The following is a 9,738-nucleotide window of genomic DNA, read 5'->3' as shown; positions in this document are numbered from 1 at the left end:
AAGAACCATTTCCAGATGAAAGATCTGGGTGAGGCACAGCGCATTTTGGGAATCCGTATCTACCGAGATAGATCACGACGGACGTTATCACTTAGTCAAGAGTCTTATTTGGATAAGGTTCTTGAGAAGTTCAGCATGACCAACTCCAAGAAGGGGAACCTTCCAATGACGACTGGGATGCAGTTGAGCAAGTCTCAGTCACCCACAACGCCTGAAGGGATTGAGCGCATGAGTCGTGTTCCTTATGCATCTGCAATAGGATCGATCATGTATGCCATGATATGCACACGTCCAGACGTGGCATATGCATTGAGTATGACGAGTCGGTACCAAAAGACTCCAGGTGAAACACACTGGATAGCAGTCAAAAATATCCTCAAGTACCTACGGAGGACTAAGGAATGGGTATTGACTTATGGAGGCGATACTAAGCTATGCGCAACCGATTCTGCAGATGCTAGCTTCCAAACGGATCGAGATGATTCAAAATCTCGGTCCGGGTTCGTCTTCACTCTTAATGGTGCTGCGGTCAGCTGGAAGAGTTCCAAACAGAATGTTGTAGCAGATTCTACTATCGAATCGAGTACTATGCCGCTTCGGAGGCGCAAAGTAAGCGATATGGATGCGTCAATTCTTACAAGGGCTTTCGGTAGTTCCTAGTTCGAATGACCCGATCACCATCTATTGTGACAATAGAGGTGCCATCTTCCAGGCTAAGGAGCCAAAGTCTAGCAACAAATCTAGACATGTACTTCGGAAAGCTCACCTGATCCGTGATTACGTGGAGCAAGAAGAGATAGTGATTGACAAGATTGCGACGGATGATAACATCGCGGATCCTCTCACCAAACCGTTGAATTATGATAAGCATGTAGGGCATGTTAATTCCATGGGAATTAAACATGTTCCAGAGTTGTAGTACTTGATTATGGATTTGATACATTATCTTTTTCATATACTATTTATAACTTCATCGTTTTATATATAATATTTTGTTTTTCATGTGGATTGTACCGACAACATTGAACGCCATACAAAGTGAATGAATTACATTATATTTGTTTTGGTCCGTAATCGCCAATGTGAGCTGATAACTCCGGCTATTATATTGTGCGATCGAGTGATGGTGGGTTCAACGAGTCATAAGTCAAACGGTTGGTGATCGATCACGAGATACGAGATTATGATGATACCTCGTAGGACAACTTTTTGTGACAACGTAATGGAGTCCTAAATGTTTAATAACATTCGGTGCCAGGTCGTGGATAGGACATCCATTGTGTTCTTAGAGTCGATTCTTTTGACTATCGATTGTCTCTTGAGATTAAGCGATTTTGGTGACTTTGGTTTCTTTCTCACGGTCTGCCGTGAATCTGGAGGCTAAGTAGATTTTTTCGGGTCATTTCATCTTTGTGGTTACATCTGCAGGATTCGAGTTGAGGAAAATATCCAACCCTTATCAGGTATAGTTATTTCTCAGGGCCACTCGAGGAGTTATAACTGAAATGCATGGCCATGCTCGAATGTTGATTCGTTTATCAGTTAAGTTACTCTCTAGTCGGGGAAACCACTCTTGATATTGATCGCTTGTAAAATACGACCTTTGTGAATTCGGATTTGCAAATTGTTTTACATTGAGTGGGAGAAATTTTATAGGATATGAGAATCGGTTATCGCACATACACTTGTGAGGACAAGTGGGAGTTTGTTGGAGCTTGTGTCCTCCACAAATTAGTGTGATAACATTTGTAAATCTCTTACAGGTTCACAAGGGTATACTTCGTATATTTAATCAGTTGATTAACGTTTACCTAATAACGGTTGGCTTGCTAGAAAGTTTGACGTTATTATCATACAGATGGCGGTGATCAACTGGTCCCTAAAGGTCACACCTATAGGATGTGTTTGAGAAATGTGGTTATAGAAATATAATCACATTGATGCCCAATATGACTAAAAAGTTAGTCAATGTGTTGATGAGATAATTATTTAATGAAAATTAAATAATATTAGTTGAGACGAATTAACTGTCAATTCGTAAATTAAATATAATAAGTTATATTTAATTAAATGTATATAATGTTAGTTTGGACGAAATAATCTGTTAATTCGTAATTAAATATAATCAGTTATATTTAATATCAACAAGATGAATGTGTCATAGTGGTAATAGTGAGGGTACACAAACCAAGAGGTCTTGGGTTTGATCCTCACTAGATGACAATTCAACACATATTATATATTTTTGGAAAGACCAAAAATAAGGAGAATATACTCCTTATTTCGGTCAGTTTGGCCGAAAATTAGGAAGGATTTTTCTTTTCCTAATTGACTCCAAATTTCGGTCTGTATAAAAAGAAAGGGAGAGAATTATTTCTACCCTAATTCTTTTTCTTGACCCAGCCTCTCTCTCTCATCAGAAAAACACAAAAAACAACTAAATTTTACAGAAAGTTTTAGATCGATTTCTAGCATAATCAAGGGGCATATCTCATATCGTCTTGGGTGCAACTAATAGGCGAATATCAATTTTGATATTGTTCTTAGGCCAATTTTGCTAGGATCGAAGGTTAATTCTGAATCCTTTTTACTTTGTTTATGTATTTTGTTTATGACCATTGATCATCATTGTTAAATTCGTTATAATCCTTCTAGTTTAAGGGAAGTATACAGATTATTTCCCTCACTATCCGTCCCAGCTGGCAATGCGAATCCCTTGTAGAGATTCTCAGCTTTTGGCTCGGAGTGACTGGCTATACTTGCTTCTTCAGCCATATCTGGAGATGTAACGGTCTCAGCTGAAGAAGTAGAAATAGGACACGAAGGTGGATCCTCCTCAAATAGCTCGTTCTCGTAATAACTGGACAGAGTACTCAGCTCTTCCTCTGTCGGCAATACTCTAGATGATCGTCTCAGCTCACGCAAAGTCCTTTCGATCTCAGGATCTAATGGTCTTAATTCACCACCCTGTGACCTGCGCATAAGAGGAAACTACAAGTAGAATATGAGAAGAGTTTAAGGAACAGATGTCTCTTAAACTAAGATAAAGACTAAAATAAAAACAACTAAAAATTTAAACAATTGCATCGCCGGCAACGGCGCCAAAATTTGATACCGTCGTGGAGTATCAAAGATAAATTTATAAATCCAAACTAATACTATAGCTAGGGGCAGTCAGGGTCGAACCACGGAGAGGCGATGCAATTAATAGTTGTCTAATTTTAGTCTAAAGTAACGGTTGTGAGGGGGTTTGATTTGAATAGTTCTATAACTAAAGGTAACAAAATTTAAAACTAAACTAAAGCAAGTAAATGAGTAATTAAAGAAATCAAATATTAAAAGGATGCTAAGATGGTCGGTTCACTGTAGTTTCGGCGGCAGTATCCTAGGTAAGTCCGAAATGATCACGTAAGACGGGAAAACAAGAAGTCCTTTCGGTCCATTCTTAACAGGTAGCATCTTTCGACCTAGCTACGGATCCCTAATATCACTAGTACTGACTCTCGTCCTGAAAAGTGATTCTTAAAAGCCTAAATTAATTTATCTCTCGATCTTATTAATTTAGTCGTCTTAATTAAGTAGTCTATTTCCCTCCCCCATCTTTCGATCTAATGGGTCGGTCATTTACTAAGTATTCAACTAGTCGCGTGCACTCGATTCGTCAAATTAAGCAATTTAATCAATTAAAACGGAGATGATCTCACGTGAGCCGGTCGATCGACCAAGTATGGCAGTCGATCTACCATGACGCGATTCAGGATTACGAATTCTACGCCGCCTACGCTACAGGTCCCCTACATCTTAGCACGAAGGTTTAGCTACTCATGACAGAATTCATAACAATAACGAAATTAACAATTGACGAAGTTGAATGCATGATTAAATAAACTAGGCAAATAAAATGCCTAAACAAAATAAGGCTTTTGGGAAACTATCTATGCAATCCTAATCTATGAATAAAAGCAAACTGAAATCAAGGAACGCAAATTACCGAATGAAAGCAGGAAGAAGAATCTGAAAACACGAACTTTATTAACGAAAATAAATTGTGTTGAATGATTACGAACTCTAATGCTAAACTCCCAAATTGAACCCTAAATATTCGATCCCTAAATTAACCCGATGCCTATTCTAAAACATAGGGTTCACGTTATATAGGAATATAGCGTGATTTTTATTCCTAAAACCTAATTACAATTGGGGCTTCTAACTTCTTGTCCTTTTAATTTGCGTCAGATTAAAATAGCGGTCGATCGACCACTAGGACAGGTCGATCGACTAAGATGCGCTGTACAGAAGCTTCTGATAATCGTGCTATGGTCGATCGACCAAAGGCATCAGTCGATCGACTGCTCCTCTTTCCCGCAGACTTCTGTTCAGCATTCTGACAGTCTATAGACCACGTAGGTCAGTCTATAGACCACTGTAGCTGGTAATCCGCTTCAGGAACTCTCGCAAATTTATCTTTCAGGCCTTGATACGCTCACCAAGTTCGCTTCTCGAGTCACAACTTCATGTCAAATAATATGCCACGTACTCGGGGACGGATTCGGCTCATTTTCCGCTGGATTCTTCACATTTCTGCAATATTACACAAAAACACGAAAGTAGACGGAAATAGGGAAAATAGTAGCATAAACTACATAATTGAGCTCTGAAATGCGTGTGAAATAGGGTGTAAAACATCATATTTAGGACACGCATCAGCTTCCTCTCTCCAAAATCTCCATTTTGGAAGGAGGATATTAGAGGTTGCTCTATGTACAGGCTTGTGAGTCATTTGAAACTCATAAAACCTAAGCTCAAATCTCTGCATCAGGGGGGCTTCTCTAATATCAGTGGTAGAGTTAAAGATACTAAACTAGATCTACAGAGATGCCAGCTCCTTCTTCAACAGACACCATTGAATGCTGTGTTGCTAAATCAAGAGAAAATGCTCTCTCAGGAGTATTGTAAGCTCAAAACTGTTGAATTGAGTATGGTATATCAGAGGGCCAAAATCCATGATGTTAAAATGTTGGATGCTAATACTACTTATTTCTTTGCTCAGATGGCAGCCAGGAGAAGTAGATGTCATATTAGCAGGGTCCGTGATTTAAATGATCAGGAGTTCCAATCATTTGAGGGCATTTCTGATGCTTTCCTTGAGTACTATAAGCGGCTATTAGGGAAATCATCTAGGGTCAAGAGATTTGAGGAGGGTATTATTCTGTCTGGGACTTGTTTGGAGGAGGCTCAAGGAGCCATGCTAGTTTTTGATGTCACTAAGGATGAAATCCATGATGCTCTGTTCTCAATTGATGTGAACAAAAGCCCTGGGCCAGATGGTTACTCATCTGGCTTCTTTAGAAAAGCTTGAAGTGCTATTAAAGGTGAGTTTGTGAAAGTTGTACATGACTTCTTTAGGACTGGGCAGCTGTTAAAGGAAGTAAACTCCACTATTATTTCTCTCATTCCTAAAGGTGACAACCCTAGCTCGGTTCAGGACTATAGACATATCTCATGCTGCTCTACAATATACAAAACCATTAGTAAAATCATTACTAAGAGACTGAAGAAGGTCATGCCTATCTTAGTAGGATTAGAGCAAGCTGCCTTTACTCATGAGAGATCTATTGTGGATAATATTATGCTGGCCCATAAACTAGTTGCTGGGTATGGGAGAAAGGATTCCTCTCCTCATTTTGTCATAAAAGTGAATTAGAAAGGCTTTCGATTCTGTCAACTGGGATTTCCTCAAGACCATTCTCCCTTTATTTGGTTTACCTCACAAATTCTGCAACTGGATTATTACCTGTGTTACCTCACCCAGATTCTCCCTAAACATCAATGGTACTTCTGTGGGTTATTTTGAGGGTCAGAGAGGATTGAGGCAAGGGGATCCGCTCTCCCCTTTACTCTTTGTTCTCTGCATGGAAGTTCTATCCCGAATTCTGAGAAGGCGACCTGAGCAACCACATTTTAGTTACCACCCAAAATGTTGTAGGATTGGGTTATCCTATCTTATATTTGCTGACGATCTACTGGTTTTTACAAGAGGATATTATCCTTCTGTCAAAGCAGTAGAAAATTCTTTGGCTTTGTTTGCTGAGTACTCTGGGCTTCAACCTAACCCATCTAAAACCAACATATATTTTGGTGGTGTGCACCAGGAGGTAAAGAATATGATCCTTAATGAGACTAGTTATTTAGAGGGAGCTTTCCCCTTTAGATACCTAGGGGTTCCACTTCACTCCTCTAGGTTAACAAGGGATATGTATCATTCCTTGTTGCAGAAGATTACAAGTAAAATAAAACATTGGGCAAATACTTTTTTGTCATATGCTGGGAAAGTGCAGCTTCTTAATTCAGTCATTTTTGGCATTGAGAGCTTCTGGTGTGCAAGCTTCCTTCTGCCTAAAGGGGTCATGCTGGAAATTGATAAGCTATGCAGGGGGTTTCTTTGGAATTACCAGAGTAACACTAGGAGAATGGTATTCTTTTCCTAGCAAAATGTTTGCAGGTCCAGAGCTCAGGGTGGGTTTGGCATTCGTGAGATACTTAGCTGGAACAAATCTTTGCTGCTCAAGATGTTTTGGAGATTAAGCCAAGATACCCAGTCAATCTGGGTGCACTGGTGCACACATTACTACTTCCAAAGAGCTGACTGTTGGAGTGTGAAGCCAGGTTGCAGCTCTACAACAGTTTGGAAAGCTCTGTTGGCCACTAGAGATGATTTTATTAATCAGGCAGGCTCCATTGCTGCTACACAGGACTGGTTGCAAAATTGAACCAAGTCAGGTAAAGCTAGCAATGCATCAAGTTTATTCTGTTTTTCATGGTAAGCATCCAACTCTGCGATGGGCCAAACCTCTCATGGATAGTTGATGTGACTCATATTTGAGCATATTTAGTCCCCAAATTAGCCTCGTTCCTATGCTTTTTAGTGCATAATTGGGTCATTTACTATCTTTAATTTCTCGTTTTGCATATTCTTTGAGGTTTTAATCCCTTGGTAGGAAAAGAGTGCAAACCTTGCATTTTCATGGCAAAATGGAGCTAAATTGATCGAATTCAATGACCAATCATCAAAAGGAAGACAATACTAGAAGGCCTATATAGATAATAAAGTAGATTGGGCAATGATGAAAGGATCCTTGCATCCCCAACAAGATCCCCGAGGATTGTTGAGGGAAGAAAAGAATAGAAGTGACTGTGAAGGAATCCGAGCGTCCCCCTGCCCAGGACGAGCGTTGCCCTGCTACAATCCGAGCGTCCCAATGCCAAGACGCTCGTCTTGAGGCCAAATGATCCGAGCGTCCCTCCCACAATCCACTCGGATCCCCATGCAGAACCAACCGTCCCTGCTGCCTAGACGCTCGGGACGAGCATATTCTTTGGAGACTACCAAAATGGAGATGAGCATCTCCTTGGAGAGGAGTACTTCCTCAACTTTTCTTAAGGGTCTTAATAGTCATTTAAGCCCTTAGTAACCCTAATCTTTGTACCTAATCTCTAGTATAAATACCCCATTGTACTACCTAGATTATCATGTCATCTTAATCTTATCTTAATCAAGTCTTAATACTCTCTTAATCTTGTAATCAAATATTAATTTAGCATTAATACAAATCTCATTCCTTAATCTTTCCTTAATTTCTCTATTGTTCATCATTTATTTTGGGTAATTAGAAGATTATTTGGGTTTTATTTGGAGGATTGACAACCTTCCATCAATCATCAAGTACTTCTATTATTCTTTGCTTTGTTAATTGGAATCATCTTTATAGGTATAATTCTCTCTTAATCCTTTTTAATTATTGTTAATCATCTTCATTTATTCATCATGTTTTGCCTTGTTAGTATGATTGACAACCTTGTTAGCATATTAAACTTGATAATGAGTGAGTAGTTACCTTAACTAGGGTTAATGGGGAATTAGGGGAAACCAACATGGGGATCAATTCATGCTTAATCTAATATGCTTTCATAATTAATTTGCTTGCTTGTTGTGATTCCAACTTATGCACATGTTATGTTTGATGAAATGCGAGTCTATGAATCCTTGTATTTTTTACCCATCACTTACCTTTTCAATGAGACTTGTAAGACAAAAACCAACTCGAGTCTCATTAGACCATGCATATAGTTGGATAGGGAAGATTAAGTCGACTTGTAGGTGTTGTACAATCTAATCGATTCGGCTCCGGGACCCAAACCTTCTTAGGGATTGTAAGATATACACTAACTCGATCCCATCACAATAATAATTGCTTGCATCTGGTAGATAATATGTTTGTATGATCAAATCCCATGAATCCCCTATGAACCCATGACACCCTAGTGCTTTTAATCAATTGTTTACATATCATTTTAATCATCTTGCTTGCTTTCATTACTTTATTTGCATTGTTATTTAGTTTAGTTGATCTCCTACCTCAACCCAAATTGTGACACCCTTAGGCACAACCATTTGCAATCGAAAATCCTACATCAATACCCGTCCCTTGGGATCCGACCTTTACTTACCTCTTTACTAAAAGTAGAGTAGTTTGTGAAGTTATAAATATTGTTTTGGTCTAGGTAACTCTTAACGACAAGTAACCGAAAACGAAATAGTCCGACCAATAGTGTTGTGATGCCTCGACATTCTGTAATTGTGAGAATGGCTGTTCAAAATGGTCTTCCCACTGTGGATAACTTGATGAAAAGAGGATTGATTATGGTAAACAGGTGCAACTTGTGTTATGCAGCTTTGGAAAGCATAACTCATCTCTACTTCATCTGTCCTTTTTCTAATTCGTCCTCTGTAAAATTTTATTGTGGCTTGGCATCACTAGAAGACCTTTGTGCCTTAGACAAGAACTTCTTCGTCTGGCTAAATACAAAGGGCGTGGTTGGAGGAAGAAATGGGCACGCTTATTTGTTGTAATTTGCTTGTGGTTTTACTTGCTCGGCAAGAAAGAAATAGACACTGTTTAACGGCTCATCTAGGGTTGTTGCTTGACTAGTCAATCAAATTAAGTATTATGTGTCAGTTAGATTATTTTCTAATGTAAATGATAGTCTGCTAGATGAGATAGTTGCTTCTTTGGTTTCCTAGCTTTCTGTAAGTTGTTCAGTGGACATGCTTTGTAAGAAACTCTTTCTTATTTTAATGAGAAGTTGATTTCTTCCAAAAAAAAAAAACTTGATAATGAGTGAGTAGTTTCCTTAGCTAGGGTTAATGGGGAATTAGGGGAAACCAACATGTGGATTGATTCATGCTTAATCTAATATTTTTTCATAATTAATTTGCTTGCTTTTTGTGATTTCAACTTATGCACATGTTATGTTTGATGAAATGCGAGCCTATGACTCCTTGCATTTTTTACCCATCACCTATCTTTTCAATGAGACTTGTAAGATTATACATCAACTCGAGTCTCATTAGACCATGCATATAGTTGAATAGGAAGGACTAAGTCGACTTGTAGGTGTTGTACAATCTAATCGATTCGGCTCCGGGACCCAAACCTTCTTAGGGATTGTAAGCTTATACACCAACTCGATCCCATCACAACAATAAGTGCTTGGATCTAGTAGAGAACGTGTTTGTATGATCAACTCCCATGAATCCCCTATGAACCAATGACACCTTAGTGATTTTAATCAATTTTTTACATCTCACTTTAATCATCTTGTTCGTTTTCATTACTTTACTTTTATATTGTTGATTAGTTTAGTTGATGTCTTATCTTAACCCAAATTGTGACACCC

At 38.7% G+C, this 9,738-nt stretch overlaps 1 protein-coding gene across 1 annotated transcript; it reads left to right on the top strand.

Annotated features, from left to right (window-relative positions):
• The first annotated feature begins 4,759 nt into the window (after positions 1-4,759).
• Positions 4,760-6,770, top strand: LOC141655519 (uncharacterized). The gene is made up of 5 exons (XM_074462596.1): positions 4,760-5,289; positions 5,407-5,655; positions 5,813-6,155; positions 6,276-6,376; positions 6,503-6,770. Exons 1-5 carry the CDS (start codon positions 4,760-4,762, stop codon positions 6,768-6,770), a joined length of 1,491 nt encoding a protein of 496 aa, XP_074318697.1.
• The last annotated feature ends 2,968 nt before the right edge of the window (positions 6,771-9,738 follow it).

Source organism: Silene latifolia, chromosome 5, assembly GCF_048544455.1.
Source record: "Silene latifolia isolate original U9 population chromosome 5, ASM4854445v1, whole genome shotgun sequence".
Lineage (NCBI taxonomy): Eukaryota > Viridiplantae > Streptophyta > Magnoliopsida > Caryophyllales > Caryophyllaceae > Silene > Silene latifolia.
The sequence above is the reverse complement of the archived record's forward strand: the minus strand, read 5'-3'. Positions and strand labels throughout refer to the sequence as shown.

What these genes read in the sequence shown, in the direction of transcription:
- LOC141655519 (XM_074462596.1), top strand. Translation starts at nt 4,760, where the DNA reads ATGTACAGGCTTGTGAGTCATTTGAAACTCATAAAACCTAAGCTCAAA. An exon ending in GCCCATAAACTAGTTGCTGG is followed by an intron (nt 5,656 to 5,812) that starts GTATGGGAGAAA and finishes TACCTCACCCAG; the next exon opens with ATTCTCCCTAAACATCAATG. An exon ending in TTTGGCATTGAGAGCTTCTG is followed by an intron (nt 6,377 to 6,502) that starts GTGTGCAAGCTT and finishes AAATGTTTGCAG; the next exon opens with GTCCAGAGCTCAGGGTGGGT.